We start from the raw sequence: 27,416 nt of genomic DNA on the forward strand, positions 1-27,416 counted from the left end.
TAAAGCCTGGTTAACACTATCAATTCATTTTCATCTAGGGCATTCCTTTGGTTTTTTCTTTCTGATTTTAGCTTCAAATATCTGTTTGGCTAGTCGTCTTCTCCCATTCTTTCTAAATGGTCAAACCACCTCAGATTAGCTCAGTTACTCTCAACTGAATATTAGTTAAATAAAGATATAAATACAACTTTTTCATATAGGTAAACACCTTGCTTTAGTCCTTTTTTGCCATTACACCATCAGCAATCCTTAAAATTCACAAAGTTATGGAGACGACTTTCCTTTTTAGGCTACTGCCTCCACAAAAAAATGTAAAATTTTCACTTTTAAGTATTATTAAGTATTATATTTAAGCATTATATTACATTTAAGTAAAAAAATTTCATTTTTTTACTTAAATGTAATATAATGCTACTATCATAATATACATACTACTTTATACATAATATACATAATACTACTTTTGCCACTATCATTTATTACATTATTACTTTTGCCACTATCATAATATTACATTTAAGTAAAAAAATTTCATTTTTTTACTTAAATGTAATATTATGATAGTGGCAAAATAACACCAGAGGACACACTACCTGTTTTTATATTTTTACATTTTTTTGCAGAGGTAGTAGCCTAAAAAGGAAGGTTGTCTCTGTAACTTTGTGAATTTTAACGATTGCTGATGGTGTAACAGTGAAAAAGGACTAAAGCAAGGTGTTTACCTGTATGAAAAAGCCATATTTATATTTTTATTTATTAAATGTAAATAATGCTGGCCATGTTCCTTTTATTTTTTTACTTGAATATTAGTTACCTTGAGGTTTTTTTCTTATGTCTTCATTTTTAATATGATTTTGCCACTATATCCATCTATTAACACCACTAATTTTTCTAAATACAGTAGAGCATCGATTATCCGACTTAATTGGGGACTGGGGTTGGTCGGATAACTGAAAAGTCAGATAACCGAAAAGTATGAAAAAATACATTATTAGTATAGTGTATTAGGCCTGGTTTAAATACTAGCCTCCCTTTTATGATCAATAGCCAGGTTAATTGGCTATCTACTGCAAAGTTGTCCTGTGGAGGTGAAGATGGATATTAAGTCAAGCCCCAGTTGGTTCCTCACATGCCCACCTATTTAGGGAATATGAGGGTCTCCGTCTGGTTGAAAGGCTCAAACCCTTAACAACCAGATGTATATATAATTATTACAAATATAATTATAATTACGGTATCTATGGCATGCATGCCCAAAGCAGCATGTAAGGAAAAATCGTCTGGCACGTAACATATCATATGATTTTAATTTATCATCTATCTTTTTCAATCATTTATCAGTTTATCATCTAATCATCCTTTTTCCCAATCAGCTTTTTTACATTTATTCTAATTACAGCATATTCGTCTAATTTATTTAAACATTGTTATTTGAAGTCTAAACCTTTGACACACATGAACATCTTTAAAACTAAGTATGCTTACTACATGGCATGCAAATGTGAGGTCCTGGATGGAAGTTGATTTAGTGGTCCTAATGGAGATAATTAAACAAGATATTAAAGATATCCTTTTTCAGACCCAAATAGGAAGAACCAAAGGTCATGTTTGAACGATAACAATTTTTTCTATAGAATTTAAAAGAAAAGATGAATCGTGTAGAAAGGACCAAAGTCAAGGGAAAAGTAATGTTCAAAATAACCAGTCGGGTTGACAAAACACGTTTATATTGACGAAACAAACATATATAATAAATACAAAATAACATTTACAACTAGGTATTCACAATACACTAATCTAAGTTACGACTGACTATGTTCCGTACAAGTTCGTTGGAAAGACACCTTATGACCTCCGCTAACAAACTTAGTACTCACAACATCTCTGAGTCAGGAAAAAGTTCATGATAGTCCAATGGGAGTCCACTTACACCAGGTTTCAGCAAGGTCCCAAAGAGAGATCCTTTTCCCGCCAAAAACTGCTTCTTATATAGCAGCTGACGTTCAATTCTCCGCCAATCAGCTTCGATGTCTTCATAAAGTCCGGCCAACAGCCATTTTCCGACAGCCAATCATCGATCCAAACCACAACGGCTTTCCCAACGGATCTTCTCTAACAGTTCTTCCGTAACGGCTATGATTTTGAATTACGAAAGTTTCCGTTATCTTACAAACAGAGCGGGAATCGCTCACCTGGACGATTCCCTCCACTATAGGAAACATGATTAGAGAGGAGTCTTATTTAGTTGCAAAGTTGATCTCTCCTGCACCCTCTGACAGGTTTCAAATTGTCACCAGGTGACGATGAAAGACCAATCACAAGACGGCTTTGGGGAAAAACTTATAAAAACATGCAATTCAAGGACACAAGGTTCTTGGATCATTGTTTATTGCTCATACCCCTTTGTGTGTCCATCAACATCTGGTGTTGGATCTTCATCTTCCTCAGAGTGACGTTTGCTCTCCTGGAATCATTCTCCCTCTTCAAGAATCATCCCTACTTCCAGGACCATTTGTTTGAAGCTGAACAAGGCACCCCAGGGCCAACGATCTTGAAAACATCGAGGGACCAAGAGAAAATAGCCTAAAGAACTTTCAGACTTTTATTTGGTTTCTCTCCACAAGAATTGTAACAACAGAAAATTAGCTCTTTTATAAGATAATTTTATATTTAATAAAAATATAAATATGACTTCTACAAAGAAAAAACTTTGCATGTTGTCCTCCTTTTTCACCATTTGCACCATCAGCAGTCCTTGAACAATTGGACAACATGCAAAGTTTTTTTCTCTGTAGAAGTTGTATTTATATTTTTATTAAATGTAAATAGCACCGGCCACATACCTATATTGGATTTTTACTTAAAAAAAAATAATTTTATATGTTATTAAACAGTTTAAATGATGGACACCTGACTCAGTGAATATTTCACTCCTACATATGGTTGTTGAGACCCCTTGACCCTCTTGATATTTCCACCCCAGTCAGCAACCTTACACAGGCTCAAAAAAATTTGCCACCCCTGATATATATATAATTATTAAGCTAGCTGATACATGTTGGCCATAATCAATTAAAACAAACTGAACAGGATATGAAATATTGCCAAATTTAAAAAAGAAGGAAGATGGAAAAAAAATATATGTAAGTTAATAATTAAGAAAGAAGTTGACATCATTATAAGAAAGGAATGTTTACATTGTGTAATGCTGTAAAGTATCATTACAGTGTCTAGTAAGTTTGTTGAAATTTTTGTTACTATTGTGATGTTGAAGATCTTAAAATGAAAATCAACACTAGATACTGTTACTGTGTTTAATAGATTTTAGAATAATTTTATTATTAATGTAACAAATATTGGCTTATATCGCAGTTATTTATATTTTAAAATTTTACATTTTACAAATCAATATTTTAAATTGTGAAATTGATAATTTGATATTGTAAAGTTCAAAACAGAATATGTAATCCAGCTGAAAAAAGTAAAAATATCATTGAAATGCTTAATTCATATGACTTTATGTCCATTCATATGCCAAGTAAAAATGTTATTCATCATTTGCTGTTGCAGGCACAGTTATATGAGTGAAAATACTTTTATACCTTTTAAACATTATAATTTTATAAATGCATGATTTAACTTTATACAGGTATTGTGTTATTATGATAGGAATTCTTCTGTGTATTATTTACATATTGAAGTACTTAACAAAAGAGAAATTGTAAGGCATGCTAAAATCTACATATTATTGTCAGGTACTCTAAATATTGTATTGTTGTAAATTTTTATAAATTTTGTTTTTAGCACTGTGTTTTTGTAAACCTGCTGAAGAGGGACCTGAAGGTCCAGAACACAAATAAAGTGTGTACAGATGAAATACCATGTGAACAATAAAGATTGTTTGTTTTCTCTGAATACGTTCTCAATTGCAGAAACCAAACGCCAGTGCAATAAGTCCTATTAATAAGATCTGTCCTAGTAGACATTTATATAACAAACTGTATCATTGAAATGCATTCTGGAGCACTAAGTGCTAATTAAAAAATGAAAGGGTGTGTGATTTATCTAAAAAGTTGTAACAGCAATACAAATATACTTGTATAGTTACTTATTATTCTTAGTAGATTGTTGTCAGAAAGCTTATAATGAATAATTTAGTTTTTATACAGGATGATTCTCTTGCTTGGAGACTCAAACACTCCTCAAAAACTGTTTTATTGCTATATGGCTTATTATGAAAATTGATATGTGCTTATGTCTTGCAAAATAAGGCCTTCTTAAAGCAATGTTGAAAATGGCCCAATAAAGAACCATAAAGCAATAAAAAGTTATTGAAAGATGTTTGATTTTCATTGCAAGAGAATCACCCTGGATAGACCATCAATTAAAAAAACTATATATATATATAGTTTTTTTAATTGATGGTCTATCCAGGGTGATTCTCTTGCAATAAAAATCAAACATCTTTCAATAACTTTTTATTGCTTTATGGTTCTTTATATTAAATTATATATATATGTGTGTGTAATTTTGAAATATATTTTGTATTATATAATATTACAAATTTTCTATTATATTATATATATCAATAACTATGTTTAGTTACCTGCATTCTGTAATGAACTTGTATCATAAACTTTTTCATTTTTGAATTTTCATAAACATGCCAATCATTTTCATATATATTATACCATCCTTTGTTGCATTCCCTTAAACCAGAACGAATAACTCTACAAAGGTCCTCTGTAAGTGTTTTATGAACATTCATGGAAACCTTAAATGAATAAACATTTCATTCATATTTGCATTTGAAATAATATAATATCTTATTTATCTATAACAATATTCAGTCAATTGACCCCAAAATGTTTTTTAATCAAGTTCAGGATCACTTGCTTTATTAATAAAATAAAAAATTATAAATTTCAAAAATTTTTGAGTTAATAATCCATCTGCAATAACATAACAAGTTTATTATTAATTATTTGAAGACATAGTCTTTCCCAAAAAAAGGACCATCATTTATTAGCTCTGTGTTCCAGATAATACAGTCTTGGCAACTGACCTTTCTTTTTAGGCTAATGGCTGCCAAAAAGTCCTTTAAAAACACAAGAATACATCCAATTAAAAATACAAACATTTTTAAAACAGGAACTGGTGATCATACCTTCTTGGGGTTGTTTCAGCTTTTATCTACAACAAAATAAGCGCTGGTAAAATGTAGATTAGAAAAGCTGCCCCCTGGTTACGATACTTTAAAAATTTTTTTTTTTATATATAACAATAAAAAATAACAAGTTTATATTTAAAAGTTATTAAATATATTATTTAAAATAATATACTTTTATTATTAATAAAGTAAACATATGTTTTCATGCTACTTTAATATATAGGAATATGTCATTTAACAAAATCCAGTGTCTGTTATCATATATTAAATCATTATATATCAATATATACCTTCTATAAAACAGCTTTATAAATACAGGGTTCCTACTCAAATTTTCGTTTTGAATTACCCGACTTTCCCTGATTTTCCCTGACCAACTTTGTCCAAATTCCCTGACCCTCACATTTCTTACAGTGTGGAATATCGACATAATAAAACAGCATTTTATTTACCGTGAACACTGATTGAGTATATCTATCCCTCTTTTTGCACAGTTGATATGTTTCAAAGACTGTCACATTAAAAAAAATACAGCACATACATGCTGTAGAAAAATGTTTGATAGAATCCCCAACTTCAATGTAATGAAAAAATAAGCAACAAACGAAACATGAGCTTTTTATTTTATCATTATTATTTGTATGTAAATCTAGTAAATACAAGATAGCATAAAATCAACAAACAGTATTCTTTGATATACAAATAGTACTGTACTGTGCTTAAAACAAACTCTTGACTTAGAAACACGTAATTTTAAAACCAATCTTTCAACAAAGAGAGTAACTTTTTTTTAAACAGCAACATAATTTTAACAAAAAGTTAAATTTAAAAATTTTCAAATAAAGCATTTTTTCCCTCAAAAAAATCGATCATGTAAAAAAAGAATTAGTTTTCTTTTGTCAACTACATTATTTCAAAACTGTGTAAAAATAGATTGTATAGGTAAAGAGGGATAGGTGTAAGTTTATACTATAGCTTCTCTAACAAATGTATCTAATTTATTGTAAAATCTATTTATTTTTACAAAATGGACAATCAAAATACAGAGAAACTTCTTAGTATTAATTCTTTTTTTCAAAATACAGATAATTAGAAAATACAGATATTTAGCTATTTTGAAGTGAACATTCTAATAAATTATGATTTCAAGTTTTAAAAGTTTGTAAACTGATTTTTAATTAGTTATTTTTTATTCTAATTAACAAATTCATCTTTTTATAATCGCTGAATTATTAAAATTACACGCTATTACATAATAGTAGTTTATCCTGTTATTAATCCACAACTGTAAAATTATATGACTTCAGAACGGTGAAAAAAGCCATTTCGGATTCAAAACAGATTCTGGTATATTTTCTTATTAAAGATTGCAGCATTACTTTTTGCTGCCTGCAGATGGCTACGCTTGGTCAGCCATATTCAGCAAGCGAAATCAACAAGGCAGCTAAGGAGACAAATTTCCTGACTTTTTGACAATTTTTGAAAAATTCCCTGACTTTCCATGACTTTTTTCGAAACTAATAAGAATCACTGACTTTCCCTGATTTTCCCTGGCTTTCCAGGTGCATAGGAACCCTGTAAATATCACTATATTTTATTATTCATTTCAAATATTTCAGGAAGAATCATATATAAGCTTATCTTTCCAAATTTTCTTTCTATTTGTTTTTCTTCCAATAATATATATAATAATTTACTATTTTTGAATATAATGAGATTATTTTGAAAAGTAGATATAATTGTTAAAGAATAGAAAGTATACTTACTAATATATTAGTGAAATATTCTAATTGTAAATTCTAACCAATTTAATTAATTACTTATTTAAATCCCTGAGAAAGAAAGAAAAAGAGAAGTAAAAACCCTGACATGTAATTCTCATATGTCAAGTGTAAAGGTCATCTTTTTGTTTTTATGTGCATGCAATGAAGACTATGTCTAATTGGATCAAATTACAAATTGTAATGAAGTGAATGATTCTAATCTGAAATAAATATAAACAAGTGCTGGAATGTTCTTAACTTTTTTCTCTCAAGTAAAACTAAACTTTCTAAAACCTAACTTTCTTTCTTTACTTATTATTATAATAAAAAATCCACATCAATAAATAAAAATATTTTGTGATTCAAATTATGTAATTAATTTATATTAATCAAAAATCTAAACTTCACTACAGCACACAAAATCATGAATGAATTTGTAATAATGGAGCACAGTCAACTTATAATTGGAGAGCATACCTCAAGGAAAACACATAGCATTGGCTGTGTCATTAACCAATCACAGAGCTTCAGTTTAACCCAGCAAGAAAATTTGGAAAGAACATATTCTTGTTATAAAATAATATATTTAAAATTTATACTTAATCTTTTTATAATGTTTGAATATTTGTATTTTATATCTGAAGTAAACAAATTAAAATTCAGAATTTTTGTACACATTAATTTAATATTAAAATATAGTTTCAAACTAGAAATTATATTTAAAATTTATAAGTATTTATTTATATTAAATTTATCTTATATTTTAATTACTATTAAATAAATATCAATATAAATATTTATAATTATTATTAACAACAACTATTTAAAATGATAATTACATATTTTACAGATTCTTCTTGAGTTTTTATAAATTCTTCTAATCTAGAAGCTTCAATTCTTTTTAATTTATAAAGCTTCATATCCTCAATTTTAATTAATTCTAGTATTATACCAATTAATGCAAGTACAATTTCCTTTTTTGTCATAAAAGTATGATTACAAAACTGAAATCTCAACTCTTCAAACATAACAATACCATCATATTCATAACCTAATAAAATTAATAATTTTTGTAATAATTTTTAAAAATTTTAATCATTTCTTAGAAAATAAGGATTAAAATCTATAAATTATATTCAGTTTTTATCTACTTTTAAGTGTAATCAAAAAATATACTGGTATATTATATTTTTTTAAATTAAAGTAAATTCAATTGAGATACCTTTCTCAGATATTTTCATTTTCTTTTTTTCTGGTATGTTAATATTAGAAAATATATCTGGATATTTAGGAATAACTTCTCTAAATGTAAGTTCATTAAATGTATGATGATAATTTGAAATTATATCTTGTGTTACTTCAGAAATAAACATTTGATATCTAAGTAAATAAAATTAATATAAATTTTTAGATATCATAAATGACTATCATTTATTATCACAAAAATATGTAAATAATTTCTAAATCAAACAGGTTACATAAAATCAAACTTTTTGTTACCAAATTAATATTTGTAAAATTTGTTAAATTAATTCAAAATTAAATTCAATCCAACGTTTAAAAAGTTTATATACTATAATGTAACTTATTTATTTTTAGCAGTGTAGACAAAATAACAGGCTTTCATATTCATACTAACAAATATTTATAAAAAGTAATGAGCAATTATTTATTGTAACACCACCATAATGATGGGCTGCAATTTTTAATTATTTAATTTAAAATATATGCTCTCTGTCCATTTTGGCAGAGCCTTGCCTTACATCATACTTTTCATGATAACAGCAGAGTCATGCTAGTCATCTACCTAACTTCATTCTGGGGAAAATTTTTTAATTAAAATAATGTGACTTTCAATTTATACCAGAATTTTGTATGTACTTAATCAGGGCCTCCTATCACTAAGATTTCCACATCTGGTTTCAACTTTCATCTATCTAACACTGTTTTTTGAGATTAAGGAAAGACAGACAACCAGACGAACAACATTGGAAATTCATAGGTCTACAATTTTTTCTAACTGCAGCCTTATCAACAAAAGAATATTGCATGAAAAAGAATCTCTACATAAACATAGAAAATTAAAACTCTTAGAAAACTGGATATCTATATATTTTATTTTTGAACAAATTTAAATATTGATACTTCAAAACTTTCATTTTAAAGAAACTTCATATTATTAAAAATATGTAAGATTTATTAATATGAATGTATTTAGAATCTACAATTCTTAATCTATTCTTAATTAAAAATTAAGAGTAATATACTCACTGTGAATAATTTTTTACTGCTTTATTTAATATTATCTCTATTGACTGTGAATCAAGCATTGGTAAATTTTGAGTAAACATTTGATTGATATAAAAATTATATCTTAAATGAAATTCTGTCTTTCTTCTTAATTTTAATGCAGCTAAAATTCTTTTTACAAATATTTTTGGATTTTCAGCCAAAAACATTAAATATATTCTTGGAATCCAGTACTCTCCTATTAATTCGACTGATAACAGAATAAATTAATATTATTTTATAAAATTCAAATATAACTTTTTTTTAATATTTCATAATGATATAACATAAAATATTTATAAAATAATAAAATTCTAAAAACCTTTATTTATTTCTGAAATTTTCTTAACTAAAAAGCAACTTGTAACAGGATTATAATTACACACAGCTACTTCAATCCATTGATAATCTGATTCTGAAATAATAAAGATATTGATTCATTCTAATTTATCATTATAGTAAATGCATTAAAATAATATGAAACAATCTGTTTCTTTCGTCAGATGGCTAAATTATTTTTTGTAAATTAAAGACACAGTCAATTCAAAAGCCTTTGTTTTAATCTAAAAGCACGTAATAAATGGTGATCTTTTGAATTGACTGTGTCTTTAATTTACAAAAAATAATTTAGCCATCCGACGAAAAAAACAAACTTTTTGCAATAATTCATCACCAGAGGGGATCCTGAAATCTACATTTACCAGCACATTCTTCTGTGGATATAAATCGGCCAAAATCTCTGAGTGGAACAGGATGGAACACTATTAGAAGACGTCATAAGACCAACCTATTCCAGTTTTTAGAAAATTTTATATTTTTAATTGGATAAATTTTGTGTTTTTTAACTAGAGGTGGCCAAGTAGCCTAAAAAGAAAGGTCAGGTCATCCAAACGTTTTAATCTAAAAGCACGTAATAAATGGTGGTCTTTTGAATCGACTGTCTTTAATTTACAAAAAAAAAATATGAAACAAATTAACAACATTTTATGGCATTTAGCATATTATACAAATTTTATATATAAAGTGATGCCTCATATTTGAAACAATTCTAATTTTGAATGTTCTAGAGTTCAAACACTAAATTTGAGAAATCTGATCAACAGTTCAAACAATGTTTCTACATAAATGCCATTTGTTGGAAAAATGCACTTGCTATATAAATACCATGTATTGTGTGCACAAATCATCTCTATTGTTCTTGCTGTAAAAGCATCTTTTGAATTCATGTTTTCAGTGCTTTTTTTTGCTTTATCATTGATGTGTTTGGTTTTATTTATATAATCCCTACTTATTAATCATGGCATGCAAGAGAGTGTGGAAGCAATAAAGCAAAGAAGAAGGTGGTGATATAAACAATTGAGGTAAAAAATGAATTTATGGTGAAGCATGAAAGCAGTATGATGTGGCAGATCTGGCAGTCATGTTCAAGTTTACGGTGTATACCATTCTTAAAAGAAAGCAATAAAAACAGTAAATGTAGCTGAAGGTATGAGAATTTTGACCTCCAAGAGATCACATGTTATTGAGATGGAAAAACTTCTCCTAGTGTGGATAAATTAGAAGCAATTGGCTGATATCATCTCCAAGAGGATTATTTGTGAGAAACCCTAGCAGCTGTGTATTAATTTGCAATTTTCATTGTATTATACAGTATATACATATTTTATTTATTTTTTTTATGTTTTAACTTATTATTTAAAGGTATTTAATTGTATTATTTTTAGCTAAAATTATGTGTATTTGCTGTTAGAGTTTATTAAAATGGGTATTGTTTAGGATCTAGGAACAGACTAATTTACTTTCCATTATTTCTAATGGGAAAAATTGATTCAGATCTTTCAAAACAATTCATTGTTAAATGCCTCCTGAAACAAATTAAATCTGAAGTAAAAGGCATTGCTATATTAACTAATTATTATTAATTAATTAATTATTTCTAAATTATTTGTTTAATTTAAACTTAAATAATTCAGAACATTTACCTTTATCTTCAAAGGCTTTTAAAAAAGCAATTCCAGGTACAAGATAAGTATCATTGTCTATTCTGCCAAGTGATAACCACTCTTGTGGTGTACGACAATCAAATTCATTGTCATCAAACATTTCCAAGGGCAAAAAATGTAAGTATTCATCAATTTTAAATCTGTAGGTTAAAGACTGTTCGTCTTTCAGTAATTCAAAGTTTTCTTGTTTATTAGGAGTTAAAACTTCATTTGTAATATTTGCTTCTTGAAGTAAAGTTATTAAATTTATTTTAGAAAAAGATTTTTTCAATCTGAAAAAAATTTATATCAAATCAACCTTATTCAAAATATCTCTACTACACAAGTATTTTCATCATTTATCTTTATCTCATATCATAAAATTTATAAATCATTAATTGAAATTTATATTTATTTCATATTATCTTCACCTCAAAATTGCTAGTTCTCTGGGACACACTCCATGTGGCACTACATATGGAATTTGCACCTTGGGATCATAAGCTTTAGGAGTAAACAACTTGTAAAAATTAAAAAGACATATTAAGAACAAGTTTTAAAAAAATAAAAAATAACATTTAGTTTGAAAATACAGTAATTATTATAAATTAAAAACCTTTTAATTACCTTAGTTTTAATTAAGTCCTTATTTAGATATTTAAGTTTTAAATGTTCTGCATCAAAAGTGAAAAATTCTTTGCTCTTTTGAACTATATTTGAAAATAAAACATTTTATAAAAGTATTATATATAAAAACTGACATAAAAGAATTTGTGATGATAAAATTTAATGAGTGTTTTAAAATATTTATTTATTGTATCTGTCATTGCTAGATTACTAAAACTTCAATTACTGATAATGTGTATATTAAAGACTATTTATAGGCCACTATATACACTTATGTCTAAAAAAATAAGCATAACCATTAATTTAGCCCATATCCCAGGAACTACTGGGATTTTCTGGATGTGAGTGTAGTTCAATAATCAATTAGTCAAAAAATAAGATGCAAAATATTATTTTGATTTAAAAAAAATAAAATCAGTATTAAGTTCAGAATAAAATTTACAATGATATTAACTGCAAAAAAAGACAGTAAACACAAAAAAAAATTAAACAGTAAAATCCAGAATGTTAATCTTTAGATTTTATCTCAATTAACATCAAAGATATTATCAATAACATCAGTTTACCTTAAAACAAACCACATACTTCTCTATATTTGTATACTCTAAAATTCTTCAATCTGTATTCAGAAACATTGCCATTACTAATAATTTTTAAGTGGCCTTCCATCATAACCCAATGTTATACCTATTTTCATGCAATGATAAAGATTTCTGTGATGATAAATGGAAAGGTGAGATGTACAGTATCCCAAACAAAAAGGAGAACATCAGTATTGATACTGTCTACATCTGCTATACATCTAAATCCCTCAATCAGAGACTATCTGAGCATAAAGATGATATCAAAAAAAAATAATAAATAATTTTATCTTTTATCTTTTATCTTTATTTACCCTATCTTATCAAAGCTTAAGTGGTTTGGCAAGCAGCTCAAGTTATCAAGGAAATTGCCTTTCTTTCCCATTCCAATATCCCCACATTTTAAAAAAGAGTGAAATCTATAGACAAACCATTTCCAATGTCTCTAAACAGCAGTAACAAGACTTGCCTTCAGGGCCATGGAGAGAAATTACAGGAACTGGGACTAGAGACTCCTAGGTAGAACCAGATTATATATTGCAAAGGTGCAACAGTATAAGTTTTTATTCCCATTATTAATTTCATGTATAATCAGGTAGAATTTGCAAAGCTTGTGTGTCTATTATTTTCCATCATCTGGCATTGCTCTTAGGTCTCTCTAACCTTCTGACAAAACAAGCATCACATTAGAAAAAGAGATTAAATTTATATATTTTTTGTTATTATATTTATTTTTTTTACCCATTAAACACTTAAAATTGCATAAACTGCTCATCTAGATTTTATAATTAAAAAATTTTATTATACAAATTTCAATCTAGGTCACTGTAGCAGGTATGGGAGCCTCAACTGTTCATGATGTAATACATGTAAACTGTTTGACTTCTACTGCTCTTTTTTAAGTATGTCTAAAGATAACCCACTAAACAGGTCAAAAACATTAGTGATATTAAAATTTTTTACACACTGCTGACAGTGTTGTGTCTAGTTACATATAAAACTATGTTTCACTTCAGAAACCATAAAAAAGTAAGTTTTTTGATTTTTGTTTGACATTTGTGACAACATCATTTTATATGTATATAATAAAGTCATTTGTCATAGTCATTTCATTTCAAGGAATGTCCAAAAATATTTTTAATTTCATACTTACCCTGCATTATCATCTGAAAAACAGTTTTGTCAAGTGTGTATTAGGCAAAATTAAAAAAATGTAAATTTATTTCATGTTTTATCTTACTTACCTTATATAATTTATCTGAAATTAATTAGTAAAGCTACGATTGAACACGTTTAGAAACACATTTAAAAAAATTTAATATGAAGGAAAAATAAAATGTGTGAAAATTATATAGCCTATTCTAAACTGATTAAAACACAAAACTTCAAGAAAAAAGACAATTAAAACCATATTCTGTATATGAAAATTTAAGATTCACTCATTATAAAACTATTCTTTTGCACTAGTCAGAAAAATTAAACTAATAAAACATATCAAATACTCTGAATACAAATTCTGCTTTAATTACAGCTGAAATATACTAATGTGATAAAACTGGAAACAAATGCTCAGTCAGTGAGATGAAAGAAGAATTTTTGACAGCTGCATCCTTATATTTTGACAGTAATATTTCAAAAGTATTCTTTCAATTTTAATAATTATATTCTAAATATATTAACAGTTTTAATAAGTGACAAAATGTAAAAATTTTCAATGATCTGTATCATAAAATTCTTCTTTCATCTCATAGACTACAAAATGTATAAGAACAATCACTTTTAACAAATTATAAGTTTAAAATTACAGTACATATTTATTGATTATTTCTGAGTCTAACATACATGGCAAACTGAAGTTTGCCTGATAGCATTTCATGCAAAGTACAAAACTAAAAGTATTTTCAGATATTTCCTGGAATTATTACAACAAATTGCACATTGCCTACAAAAACTTAAATTTGTCATTATTTTAGACTTTGTCAGTAACATGGACAAATGTGTGTATAAATACAAACAACTAGTTTTCATAGTATGTTTTACATGGTATGTTTCTTGTAAATAACCATATGCACAAAAAGAGAACTAATTTAAGCATATACATATTTCAATATAAAATAAACAACACAAATACTAAGTGTGTAACTTATTGCAAGACAGAATGGCTAGTTTCAGTTTATGAAACTTTCATTTGTGAAACTGTACATGATGATGTACACATGATTACATAATTAAAAAAATATGAAGTATATTGTAGAGGTCAAGAGGGAAAAATGAGAATTTAGTAATTTGTAGTGCTTCCTCTAGCAGTGATCCATGCTTGTACTCAAGGAAGAAAGATACTATATAGTTCCTCAATGCTCTATTGTGATAGGTGACTTCATATATCCTATATCTGCGCTTCCAGTTCTGAAAGATTTGACGTTGTTTCTCCAAGAGTTTGCAGCTTCTTCTTTGCTGTCTTCTTATCAAGCCATCACAGAACTGTTAAGATCAAAAATGCAAATACCAAATATTTTCCCACACTTTGAAGTGGCCAGCAAACTGCGTTCGCAACATGCCCTTTGAACTTTCACTACATAAATGCTGTTATTCTTGTTGAATGAATAAATAACTCAGGAAAAGTTTATGATTTCTTGGTATCATAAGCTTAATTCCAACAATAATAAAAGTTTAATAATAATATGTATGATGATAAGTGGTGATTGACAGCTTAACCAGATTAGTCTTTTCTAAGAATATTGAAATAAAGAATATTGTTCAGTTTTTACAACCAACCCTCCTCCCCTATACCTATTTTCAGTCAGTCTTTATTTAATGCCTATGATTCATTATCTGAAAGAGTATTTGAACTGATCCTTTGTTTTTATTTTAAAATATTTCATATGTAATTAATTGTTTCTGAATATCGAAGGTGGGATGTTGTGTTTTTGTATGGTTATGAATGACAGCATCCACTATTTGGAGGTAAATATAATAGGTGTCATGTTTGAAGGGTCTGAGGATTGTAAAAATGTCCATTAAGTAAAGGTGTCTGCTCTTTGGGAGTGTATGTTAATGGAAGTTTTATTGTATACAGGTATCAGAATAACGTTTTAAAAATTTGGGGGATTGTAGAAGATGAAATTTTGAATGTTTTGATATCAGGAACCTATAGCCGGAAATTTGAACTAAAGTGTCTACAGCGATAGGAAGTGCTTGACCACCCTTCACTTTGGTAAGCTACTCTTCCGTCCATTGACATCATGTTATTGCTGCAGATGGAAGACTGTAAACACACAACTACAGTGGTCTAACTGAGCCTGTGTACAGGACGTTGTGTATTTAGTGCTTGTCACCCTTTGCATCCACTGGCAGTGTGCTGTAAACACAGCTAGTCAACGTAAGTCAGTGTACAGTTGTCTGCTTATCATGCTTCACGTACTGTGGATACATTCTGGCATCATGGAGGGTAACTACGCATTTGGAAAACTTGCTGATATGCATTTGCATTATGGTGAAGCTCGAGGGAATGCCAATGCAGCTCGTCAGTTGTATGCAGGAAGGTACTCAAACAGACGACTTCCCAGCATTGCATTATTCACCAGTGTTGATCATTGACTGCAGGAGAGAGGAATTTTGTCAGCTGATACACAACAGGCAGGTGCAAGGAGAAGGATACGAACCCCTGAATTTGAAGATGACATTCTGGGATATGTAGCTTCCAATCCACGAACAAGCACAGTGCAATTGTCCACGCAATGCATGTACAGGTATACCTCGCGTTATGTCATTTCGAGTTACGTCATTTTCGATTATACGTCGTTTGTCAAAAAAATATATGGAAAAATAAAAATAAAGTTTAAGTCATTTTATTCGACTTTACATCCATCTGCCACAAATATTGAAGTCGTAATATCGCTAGAAAAGTGTTAAAAGCACATAAAATCATATTAAATATGTACATTTACAGTAAATGTTAATATAATCATCATAAATCCTGGAGAACGAAACATGAAAACATCTGTGTTTCTGTGTTGTTATCTTATTTAGCGGTCTTTAAGTGCTTATTATTGGCATTTTCCATGGTAGTTTCAATATCTACCATTTGGCGTTGTTGTCACCGCCACTCGATATTGGTAAATTTACCATAAATTAGTTTATTTTCTACTATCGCAAAATAATTTTAATAATTGTATTTGTTAATTAACCTTAAAAAATTATCTTATTTTATAATGTCTTAGAGAAACCACATTCACAAATAAAGAGTCTATGATGTACTGTAAACATCAAATTGTAAACATGTACATTTACAAGTATGTACTGTACATACATGTATTCGTAAATTTAGTTTACTTTTTTCTGTACCGTATTAAAAACTAAAATTTATTTGTTTGTAAGCTTAAAATAGATTCTTATTAACCATATATTATTAAAAATGCATTTATAAATAAAATACAGAACTGGGAATGGTAATTTGTGGTTTAGCCTAGTGACAAGTACAGGTATACCTCAAGTTATGTCGTTCTTGATTATATGTCATTTGTCAAAAAAGTATATGGAAAGATAAAAATCAAGTTTAAGTCATTTTATTCGACTTTACATCAGTCCGCCACAAATATTGAAGTCGTAATATCACTAGAAAAGTGTTAAAAGCACATAAAATCATATTAAAATACGTACATTTACAGTAAATGTTAATATAATCATCATAAATCCTGGAGAACGAAACATGAAAACATCTGTGTTTCTGTGTTGTTGTCTTATTTAGTGATCTTTAAGTGCTCATTATTGGCATTTTCCATCGTAGTTTCAACTTACGTCGTAACTACACAAGTAAATTTGACTTACGTCGTTTTTTGACTTACGTCGCCTCTCCTGGAACCAATTACCGACGTAAGGCGAGGTATACCTGTACATCACATGAGTGTCTGGGGGGTTTTGCATGGTGTGCACCTACATCCATTCTGTGATCACCCAGTTCAAGCTATGGGAGAGCCCAACTTTGTACCGCAGCAACAATTCTCACAGTGGTTCCTTCATCAGTGTGTTGCTGTCCCAACTTTTCCAGGCCTCGTGCTGTTTACTGATGAGGCAACGTTTACAAGGGAGGGCATTTTTAACTCCTGCAATAGCCACCAGTGGGCTGTTGAAAATCCACGCACTACTCATACGAGGAGTTACAAGGTGAGATTCTCAGTAAATGTTTGGGCTGGAATTCTTGGAGAGCACCTTATTGAACCACACATCTTATCAGATGGTTTGACTGGTGCACAATATTTGAACTTTCTGGAGAATGCCTTGCCTGAACTTCTGGAGGATGTTCCCTTGCATTTGCGTGCTAGTATGTGGTTTCAGCATGATGGTGCTCCAGCACACTTTGATCGCTGGGTCAGGGCATATCTCACAGCCAAATTCAGTCAGAGAGTAATTGGAAGGGGATGCCCAGTCCCTTGGCCTGCCCGCTCACCTGACCTCATCCCTCTTGACTTCTTCCTCTGGGGTTATATAAAGTCCCTTGTGTCTGCAACACCTGTAAAAACAGTTCATGAGCTTACGGAGCGCATCTTTACAGCATTTAATACCATCAGAGAGGAGCGTGACATCTTACAGAGAGACAAAACATGGTTTGTCATTGCACATTATGTAACGAAGTTGGTGGTCGTCACATTGAACATTTACTCTAAAATAGTGCAGCCACTGATTCGATGTTCAAGTTGATTGTACTTTATTATTTTGTCAATAAAACTTGTCATAAATACTGTATTCTGCTGTTTCATTCAGCATGCTGACCATATAGAATGTGCAAAGTGCTGTAGAAACTTTATATCATATTTCCGACTATGGGTTTCTTATATCAAAACGTTCACAATGTCATCCTCTACAATCCCCCAAATTTTTAAAACGTCATTCTGATATACCCTGTGCACATTATAGGTTATTATATATGTACAGTACATACATGCATGCACATATATAATTATCTTTAAAAACTATGAAATAAATAAATATAAAATTTGGAGTCTTACCTGCAACATTATTTGCTCCCATAGCAGCTTGACGAATATAACTAGGTAAAACAGTAATCCTTGGATCCAATAATGGAGATTCCTTAAAAAAATAAACATTTAAAATTTTGTAATTTTAATTTCATACCAATATTACCAATATACCAATGATTGTGGCTTTCATTAATAAAATTATTAGTGAAAGCCACAATCAAATCATTGTTAGCCACATAACAAAGAGCTAGTATTTCATAGCTCATATTTTGCTATTATTTCTTTCTATTATTCTGAAACTGAAATTACTTACATCATATTCAACAGTAGTTCAACAAACAGGTAATCTAGTAATACTTAAATGAGTTCTCTACTTATAAGAACTTTTTGATATTTGAAGTGGAGTGTTAGCAAAGCTTCTATGAGGCTTACAGAATTGTGTTTGTTCTCAAAATCCATTTGATTGATTTTAATTAAACTTTGCCATTTTCCATTAATTGTAACACAGAATCCAAAAGTGAAATAAAAAGTGGGGTCCACGACTTTGTTTTTGACATATAAGGTCATTTCACGAGCATGCACAACAAAGTAACGTCGTGTGATGTTTCATGGTTGCTAGCACATCTTGTATGACTTATAGAATCAAATACATTCTCAAAATTTAAAGGTTCAATTTTGATAAAACCTTGCCATTTTCCATTAATTGAGACAAGGAATCCAGAAATGTAATGTGAGTCCATTTAAATGTAAAAAATCCAGCAACAAATCGTTCAACTTTCCTAGAAACACTTAAAATTCTGGTGGCACTATCTGTTACAATATTTCGTTAAAAAAACTGTTTACATTTTTAATTATTATAAAACGGCAAAAAGCTTAATTTTAAAGGTAGGGATGGGTTTTAAAAAAATTGTAAATGCTAATAATGAGTAAGACTGTCATTAACTCTGACCCTACTGGAGATATGACACACGATCACCTTTAGCTCCTCACCCTGTTGACCTTAAACCACCAAAATTTAATAGCAGGAATCTTTCTAGTACACAAACATTCCTACAAAATTTCATCAATTTTCAAAAGCACGGGAGTTATTAAGCTTCAAATAGCATAAACAAAATTGTACCATGCACACACATTAACATCCATACAAACAAAAAACTGAATGTTTTTGCATTTTTTGACATTTCAACATCCCCTATATTCAAAAATGTAAAAATCTTGGGGGATCATTTTTTGACTGATTGCCATACTTTCCCTCTGTTGTCTATAACAGAGCCAGGAAAGTAAAAACAGGAATCCATGACTTTGTTTTTGATATACAATTGTATTACAGTAACAATTACTGATGTGAAAAGCGAACCTAATGGAATTTAGGGGTCAAAAATAAAAAAGTATTACATACACCTAACAGAAAATAGATGGAAAAAATGAACAAAATACAAGAATAAAGCAATTACCATTAATTGCTTTATTCTTGGATCATCCCTCTGTACCTGGCCAGTGCAAGGATCATGTCTCCTATGGCTTGCAGGTACAAGAATAGCCTCTTTTGTGGCAGTCAGGGCTGCGGAGTCGGTAAAAATACACTCAACTCCAACTCCTGATAATTTTAGTAGGCCGACTCCACCTCCCAATTCAGCAAAATTAAATACCAAGTCATTTTATGGGGAGCAGAGGCACTCATAGAGGGTACCCTATTCTAAATTCTAAAAAGATCCCCGGGCATTTACCCAAATACTTTTATACGTAGGCAATTTTTTTGCAAGCTTTGATGGTCCATAAAAAAAGACAAGTGTAAATAACAAAATGAATTTATTACCAAAAGTTAGGTACAGACATGGTTACTTTTCAACATAATCACCATGAAGATTGAGAAATTTATATCTGCGCATGAGCTTTATCATCCTTGTCATAGAGTGTTGCTGCCAATGACTTAAGATGGGCCCTAATGTATTTTTTTTGAAGATCGTGATTAGTCTTGAACCTCTGCCCTCCTACCCACTTCTCCTGTTCAGGAAAGAGGGGGAAGTCACTTGACACTAAAACAGGATTATATGCTGGGTGTTTAAAGGTGGTGAAGACTTCCACCTTTCAGACTTCCACTTAGCTTAAAACTTTTTAATGTGTGAAGACTTCCATCCCTTTCCTGAACTGAAAACAGCTAGCAAGGCAGACATTTGAGACTGCCTTGCTAGCTGAATGAACTAATGATGATCTTCAAAACAACATTGTTAAGGCCATCTAAATTCACTGGCAGCAACATTCTATGACAAGGGGATGGAAAAGCTCATCCACAGATATGACAAATGCCTCAATCTTCATGGTGATTATGTCAAAAAGTAACCATGTTTATACCTAAATTCATTTTGTTATTTGTCTTTGTTTTTTGAACCATCAGAGCCCTTTTTCAGAAAAGTTAGTCCAACTAAAAAGTGTGAGATCTAGTTACTTCAGCCCCTTTCAGAAAAAAAATATATATACTCTGATCAATTAGTCTGGCTCATTCAGAAAAATAGAGTACTTATTTAGAGGAGGGATAATAAAGGAATGACAAAAATATTTAAATTCAATCAGGTCAAAATAATTTAACTACTAAACACAAACACTACAAAGAACACAACATATTTAATAAATTAAATTAATACATTTTGTATCTAAAATAAATGAATTATAACAAAATATAAAAAGATTTTTAAAAATTAATAAATATATAATAAATTTTTTTTCATTTAAATAAAAAAAAACTAATGTAAATTTAAAATGTGGGAGTTGACACATTTTTTCCAACTGTAATTCTTGAACCTGTTCACATAACTTTATTAACACAAATGACAAAAACTATTAAAATAGTTTTTGAAATAGGATCTTCCATCCAGTTCTGAAAACAAACTAAAAAAATCATTCTTTTTCAGGTTTCTCAAAACTTCTAGTGACTTTTGTTTAATCATCTCCTTCATAGCAAATCTTTTACTTTTCAGCATCATCTTTAATCACAGGTAAAGAAAAAATCAGCAGGCACTAAATCTGGAGATTAATGTGGCTAATGAAATACAGGTGTGTGTTATTTTTGACAAAAAAAAAAGAAATGAATGAGTTGTGTGTGGCTGAGCATTATCATGATGGATAAACCAATTCTGAGTGCATCATTTTTCACGTCTTTTTTCTCACAGCTTCCTGTATCCAACACAAAATGGACAGATACATTTCATAGCTGATTGTTACTGCTTATGGCATAAATCCATGATGGACTAGATCTTTGTTGTTGAAGATGACTACAACCCCAACAAAAAAAAAACCCCATAAGCATGTTATTTTAATCAACCTCTAGCTCATCCTTCAATAATATCAAACAGAAAAATTTTGTACATTTATATTTTATATTAGTACACTTTTATTATAACTATTAAATATTTATGTTGATAATACATAAAAAGTAATGAGCTGTTGAAAAATGCATATGCGACAAAAACAGCTCAGACAGAGCCATTTCTGACAAATAATACCTCAAACAATACATTAAATGACCTTTTCCTAAATGAGTAAATGAGCTAACGTGATATTTGCATATTCTTCTGTATTAACATTATTAAAGTATGTTTGTTTAGTGAAAATGGCACCTGGTAAAGCTATAGGTGTTGATATATGTGAAGTAATTATCATACTCCAAAAATAGGGCAAATCTTTCAGAAAAATTGCAAAGGAATTAAAAATTGGTAATTCCACAGTACAGGGTATTGTTTCAAAATATCAGGAAACTGATAAAATTCATCCAGAAAAATTCATCTTTGGAAGGCCAGTAACTATAACAAAGACTGATCACAAGCATCTTTGTGAAACAATTTTAAAAAGTCAAGGTGCATCACGTGATGAATTAGTGAATGAATGGAATAAAGTTATTGGAAAGGAAGTTACAAAAGAAACTTGTCATATCCACCTGCACAAATGTGAGAATTGAACAAATAAAATAAAAAAAAACTCAAGAATGACTTCATCAGAAGCTAGTATATGCCAACTTTCTGACCTGACAGGGTCAACAAATGCTTTCTCAGAGTCAGTGATGACACCTTTCCTGTGACTTTTAGTCACTTTAAGATCGTAGGCACAAAAAACCTTTCACACTCTATTTCTAGCAGACAAATTAATGAGAAATAGTGTGTGAAAGGTTTTTTGTGCCTACGATTTTAAATTAGTTCTAGCTTTGTGTGCAGAGATCACTTTAAGATATTTGCTGCTTTGAATATGATAAGGAATGGCCAATTCCAGTCAGTCATTGCCCATTCTTTCAACTGTCCACTTTAGTGTGTTTGTGTGCCTATTTGGATTAGTGCTCTCAGATTTCTCGCCTTCCTCTACTTGCTGCTTCTCTCTGAAACTGCTAAGTGAAGAACTACATTCTGAAGATCTTCAATGGAGATTCTAGTTCTGGTTTATGAGGTAAAAAAATTTGTAATCTCTGTGCAAAATGTGAATACCTTGTGTAATGTGTTGTACAAACTTTTGTGTCATCTAATAAATGTTTAAGTTTTTTTAATTGTGTTGAGTAAATCAATTTCAACTGAATATTGTCCTTTCCTATTCCATCCTCTTACCCCCAGTCTCATATGAGACCATTATTGCCATCCAGAAAAACACACCACCATACAGTGGTGTCAGAAGGGAAGACCATAGTAGAATCTCACCAAGTCTCATCATTATCACTATATCTACCTACATCATGTCATCTTCAGCTATCTGGAGCATGGTTTAGTAGAGCATTTGATGTTTCTGTTTTTATTCCTGAGCCAATATCCAAGAAACAAACTTGTTTGTTCTTATATTTAAGCCAAAATCTTCATGGATGATAGAATGACACAGACTGTATGATATGTTGATTTCTTCAGTAACTTCTCTGATAGTTATTCTCCAATTTTCAGATTTCCAAAATAAATATGTAGAAAGTTTTTTGATAAAAATGAACAGAAATAAAATTATAACAAAAAAGAAAAACATTGTTTACCAGAAAAACCTAACAATAGAACAAAGAGCATCAAAACATCAGTAGACATACAAAGAATCAATATTAAAATAAATAAAAAATATAATTTAATAATTTTATATAGTTTTATGTACCATATTGTACATATAGTAAAAATAAAATATTATTATTAAATTAAAAATTTTAAAGTCAATATTTAAATACTATTTAAATTTAGGATGTAAATGAATATACCTTCATATGTGTTTTTGAACTCTTGATAATGCACTGTGAAAATACTACTGGCTGAGTTTTTTCCATACTTTATTTTGAATATAATAGCCAATGTTCTGAAATTAAAGTCAAGATATATAACTGACAACAAATGAATATTAAATATACATTTTTTATTACTTTAATTCATTAAAATTACATTATTAATTAAATCTGTTCTATTACTATAATAATGTAGACCCACTATTTATCATAGATTAATAATTAGTAATGGCATCAAAATAAAAATAAATTTCTATTATTATTAATCTGTATTGTATAAAATGCTGTTTCTTATACTAGGAGTTCTAAAATAGAAGAAATCCATTGATCTCTATGCAGAGATATTTTCAAGGGAGGGCAAGGGAGCATATACTCTCTAATTAGAGTGACTAGATGTCCATTTTTCTACATTTTGTTCATTGTTAGGACATTTAAATGTCATGCGTTTCTTTATATTTACACCACAATCAATATATTTTGAGCAATTTCGTTTGACAGTTTGAGTAACTTCATAAAATTAGCTGCAACAACTGCATTTTTACAATCTTACTAACTATAATCTCAAACTGTTTTACAAAAATTACTATTGACAACAGTGTTTAAGAGAGATAATTTCAATATAATATGTCTTTTGTATATATATATATAAAAGACATATTATATTGAATATATATATATTATATTATCTTATAAGAGCTCCTTTATTTTTGAGAAAATCACTTCTACAGGACAGTCAGATGTCTGACACACTTAAGGCATCAGCCTACCATTCTGGGACACCCAGGATTGAATCCTGATGAGCAAATCCCCAAAAATTTTTCATGGTTAGTATGTTCCTTGTGGGCCTGGCCAAATTCATGATAGGTATGAAGAAAAGGATCTCTTTGTGCCCACAGTGCAGAAAGAATTAAAAATAAACCACTTCTATATAGACTGAGATACATGCTTTTAAAATTCATAACAACTATTAAACCCATTTCTCCATTTTGATTCTCCTCAATTTATGTGTGTTAATATTACTTTATACTAATTAATAAGCATATAGATAGATATAAATTTAGAAAGAAACACAATAAAATTGATATCTTAAAAAAATAAATAAAAAGAGACAATTTAATAAGCTTGATGTGCAATAAGTTCTTCCAATTCATCTAACTTGAAAGTTCTGTCATATCTGGTGACTCTTAAAAGCTAATGATAAGTATTAAGATTTAAATATGTTGAAAGAATGCTTTTTGATGAAGTTATAGAATGTCTTAATTTGAATATTTGAATTTAATTCTGTTCTTTTTAGAATTAAATTCAAACATCAAATCTCAACATTACATAGCTATTATCTAAAAACTCAGTAAAATGATAAAATATTTAAATTATTGAAACTTTTGATTGACCTAAGTTTGGTGACTGTATCATGTTAATTAAGCCTACTTACTGTATAATAAAAGCACCAACACCCATAATCCAGTTAAAACAAATAAATTTATTATAAGAACAACCATTTTCAATTGTCTTTAACAGCAATCTTCAGGTTATGGAAAGTTATGTAGAATAAAATTCAAAAAACAAAATTTAAATAAAATAGAACTTGTTAAACATATGCCAGTGGCGGCATGCCTAAAAGAATGCTGAAGAAAAATAAAATAAAATTAAAATAAAATATAAAACAATATAACAGGGGTTAAATAAAGTACATATATAAGGTATAAGATTAACCATAACATTTGCAATCCAACTGGGGACACATTTCAGAATCAGTGAAAATGGAGTCCAAAACTGATTAAACTTCAGTTATTTTTTATGATTTATTTATTTATTGATCTACAAATTGCTGATATGACATTGTGTTAATAAAACTGCTTTATTCAAAGGTTGATTCTACAATTAAATATTAAAAACTGGCAAAACCGAGAACGTCTTGTCACCTTATATAACAGATGTGGGCAAATGCAGCTCTTTTTGAGTTACATGCAGCTCTTGCTGAAAGTGTTAATTTCTGTTCTTTATTATTATTTTTACAATTTTATTTTTATAATTTTGTGAAAATATGTTTATTAAAAAATCCAATATTTGTTTTATATTATATTTATATTATAAAATAAAATTGCGTGCCTTACCATACTATCTACCACGACAGTACAGAACTGCGGCTCCCATGCATTTTGCAAAACCTACATTTCGGCTCCCACTGAACTCTTGCTTGCCCACCCGTTATATAAGTACAAATAAAAATACAAATATAAAAAGAAAAATCAAAAATAGGATGACCCAAAAGTCTCCATACATTGACACAAATCAAGACCGCCGGTGGCCAAATAAATAAACCATCGAACACTGGTAGTTTGGTCGGGTACATTGGTCGGGCACGAACCAATGGACTGGCCACCATGTAGTATTCTGGATTTTCTTCATGTGACTAACACCTAAACAGAATCCAGTTTCCACATAAGAAGTCCTTGCTAGCAGGATTTCCTATGTGGAAACTGGAATTCTGAATCTGAAATTACCCCATGTGTTCCATTGCCTTACTCCATCAATCTGCTGACACAAGTCTTAACGCCAACATTTTAATGTTTCACAAATAAAGGTACATTTCATCTTTGCATGTATAGAAACTTTTGGGACGCCCTGTAGAAATAACTAAAAACAGAAATAAGATTATAAATGAATATATATAATTGAATATATAACTGGATTACAGGTGTTAGTTGGTGCTTTTATTGCAATCTCATCCAATTTTACAGTATATTATACTTACTGTATATAGAAACCAAGTAATTTGAGAAAGTTTTATTAACAAACGAATTTCTATCAAATATATCACTCTTAATGTGCTGTTCTTTTCATATAACTGTAATAAAATGTTAAAGATGAAGATAAGTTAATACCAAATTCCATAATAAACTTCTGGAATACTATTTTAAAATATTGCTCGTGAATTTTAATATTCTTCATTAAAGATTTAAAAAATTTATATTAGTAAAAAAACAAATTTTGTATCGGCAGGCGTATTTTATATTTTATAAATCAATAATTTAAAATATTTTAAAAGGATACTTTAAATTTCAAACAATCACGTGATATTTGGGGCAGACGATACACTTAATACTTCTGTCGTCGTCGTGTGGCGCTCTGATATATATAATATACTATATTATATTATATTAGTGTAATCTTTTGAATGTGTGATTTCACGTTATGTTTATTTTTTTAGACATATAAGTATATATTTATACGTAAAAAAGATTGTTGGACGACTCCCTTATCACACGGCTGACTTCATTAAAGGAATCTTGGTATGAATGGTCGAATCCACTATAAAACTTCGTGGAATGGCCAATCAGTTAGGTGTCAGCCTACCAGTGAGAGAACTGTTAATTTACGAATCATAACGATTAGAAAACCCGAGGAATTTTTGGGGGATGACCCGCCTCGGATATGTGGGTCTTGTATCTTACCAACCGGCCCGGCCTTTTTACCGATGGGCTCGGTAAAAAGGTCTTAGTGTCCACAGGACAGAAAGATTTTTAAAACATAGACAGAAGGACAGCAAATATAAAATATCTAAGAAAAGAAAAATGTAGGCTAAAACCGCCACGAATGACTGTATGGAGTGTTGTAGTGCCCGTGCTCGTGTATGGTAGCAAAAATTGGGTATGACAGAAGTCGCGTTACTGCCTGTGAGAAGAGGTATTTGGGAGGATTGTGTAGCATAACTAAGAGAGATTATGTGAGAAATGAGCAGGTGCTAGAGGAATGTGGGATGAAAGAGGATGTAGTTAAAAAGGTGAGAAATCTGCTC

The 27,416-nt window shown here is 29.6% G+C and overlaps 1 protein-coding gene across 1 annotated transcript in view; it reads right to left on the reverse strand.

Moving 5' to 3' along the window:
- The window catches only part of sac (sterile affecting ciliogenesis), a 57,021-nt gene extending 30,530 nt beyond the window's left edge, over window positions 1–26,491 (reverse strand). Inside the window, exons 1-11 of the mRNA XM_067268151.1 lie at window positions 26,373–26,491; window positions 23,597–23,691; window positions 18,418–18,499; window positions 11,832–11,914; window positions 11,636–11,724; window positions 11,205–11,497; window positions 9,545–9,637; window positions 9,205–9,433; window positions 8,156–8,313; window positions 7,773–7,984; window positions 4,607–4,774 (exon numbers count right to left, since the gene is read on the reverse strand). Coding sequence (XP_067124252.1) covers window positions 4,607–4,774; window positions 7,773–7,984; window positions 8,156–8,313; window positions 9,205–9,433; window positions 9,545–9,637; window positions 11,205–11,497; window positions 11,636–11,724; window positions 11,832–11,914; window positions 18,418–18,499; window positions 23,597–23,662 — 1,473 coding nt within the window. The 5' untranslated portion in view covers window positions 23,663–23,691; window positions 26,373–26,491. The remainder of the gene's footprint in view (window positions 1–4,606; window positions 4,775–7,772; window positions 7,985–8,155; window positions 8,314–9,204; window positions 9,434–9,544; window positions 9,638–11,204; window positions 11,498–11,635; window positions 11,725–11,831; window positions 11,915–18,417; window positions 18,500–23,596; window positions 23,692–26,372) is intronic.
- Between the last annotated feature and the right edge of the window lie 925 nt (window positions 26,492–27,416).

Source organism: Centruroides vittatus, unplaced genomic scaffold (genome assembly GCF_030686945.1).
Source record: "Centruroides vittatus isolate TY-2023 unplaced genomic scaffold, ASM3068694v2 contig_1074, whole genome shotgun sequence".
NCBI classification, from domain to species: domain Eukaryota; kingdom Metazoa; phylum Arthropoda; class Arachnida; order Scorpiones; family Buthidae; genus Centruroides; species Centruroides vittatus.